This window comes from Mus caroli, chromosome 4 (assembly GCF_900094665.2).
Source record: "Mus caroli chromosome 4, CAROLI_EIJ_v1.1, whole genome shotgun sequence".
NCBI lineage: Eukaryota > Metazoa > Chordata > Mammalia > Rodentia > Muridae > Mus > Mus caroli.
In genome coordinates, this window is record NC_034573.1 from 134,448,970 (window position 1) to 134,449,826 (window position 857).

Below are 857 nucleotides of genomic sequence, written 5' to 3' on the forward strand. Positions count from 1 at the left end.
AAAGAAAGAAAGAAAGAAAGAAAGAAAGAAAGAAAGAAAGAAGAAACATAGTAGATTCCTCAGACTTCATTTGTGGGAATCTAGAGAAAGAGGAGAAGGAAATGAAAAGAGAAGAAAAGTAAGATACTAACAACACCCCAATTCATGGTGCTCCCCTGCACCCAGCAAGAGCAAACTCACCAGGGCCATTATGAAGAGAATCAGACAATGCATACACCTGAACTTGACTGGATGCTGTAAAGAGAAAGGAATTTCTGCTGTGATAAAATGCTTTACCACAGCCCATATAAAGACTCCCAGTAAGAATGTAGGCAGCCCAACTAGCAGTAGCAGACACAAAACTGCCATGGTCCTGAGGTCCCTAGGAGTTGCTGTCCTGAAGAACTAATTTTAAAATGTTTGAGTAGATTATCTAACCCAGTTTTATACACTACTTCTTCTGGTTCTTTGCCTCACACGTGCTTCTCGTCTGAACTGTACCCTAGATACTTGCATAAGCCAGTCAAGAAGAACCAAATGTACCTGTTTCTTGAGAAACAAAAAGGTAAGAAATTGTGTCTGAACCATTAAGGTGGACTTGAGACCACTGTAAGACTCATACATGCTAGCAACTGAGAATTCAAGAGAGGGGTTTGACATGGATTACACCGGCCATTGTCCATTGTCCTGGCTCAACTTGTCAACTGTACCACATAAGAAGAATGCTCTTCTACACCAGAGTCTTTCTAAGGTGAGTAAAGGATATCACACCCACAACAGCTTGGTTCAATATTTTCACACTATTCAATGCCCCAATCCAGGATGCAGAGGTTTTCGGAGAGTTTTCTGGCTAAAAATAATCAACTAAGGACTGATGA

General features: G+C 40.8%; 1 protein-coding gene across 1 annotated transcript in view; it reads right to left on the reverse strand.

The window, feature by feature from the left end:
* LOC110293676 (arylacetamide deacetylase-like 4) overlaps positions 1 to 348 on the reverse strand; it is a 16,461-nt gene extending 16,113 nt beyond the window's left edge. The window contains exon 1 of the mRNA XM_021161548.1: positions 181 to 348. Within this exon, the coding sequence (XP_021017207.1) occupies positions 181 to 348 (168 nt within the window). The remainder of the gene's footprint in view (positions 1 to 180) is intronic.
* Between the last annotated feature and the right edge of the window lie 509 nt (positions 349 to 857).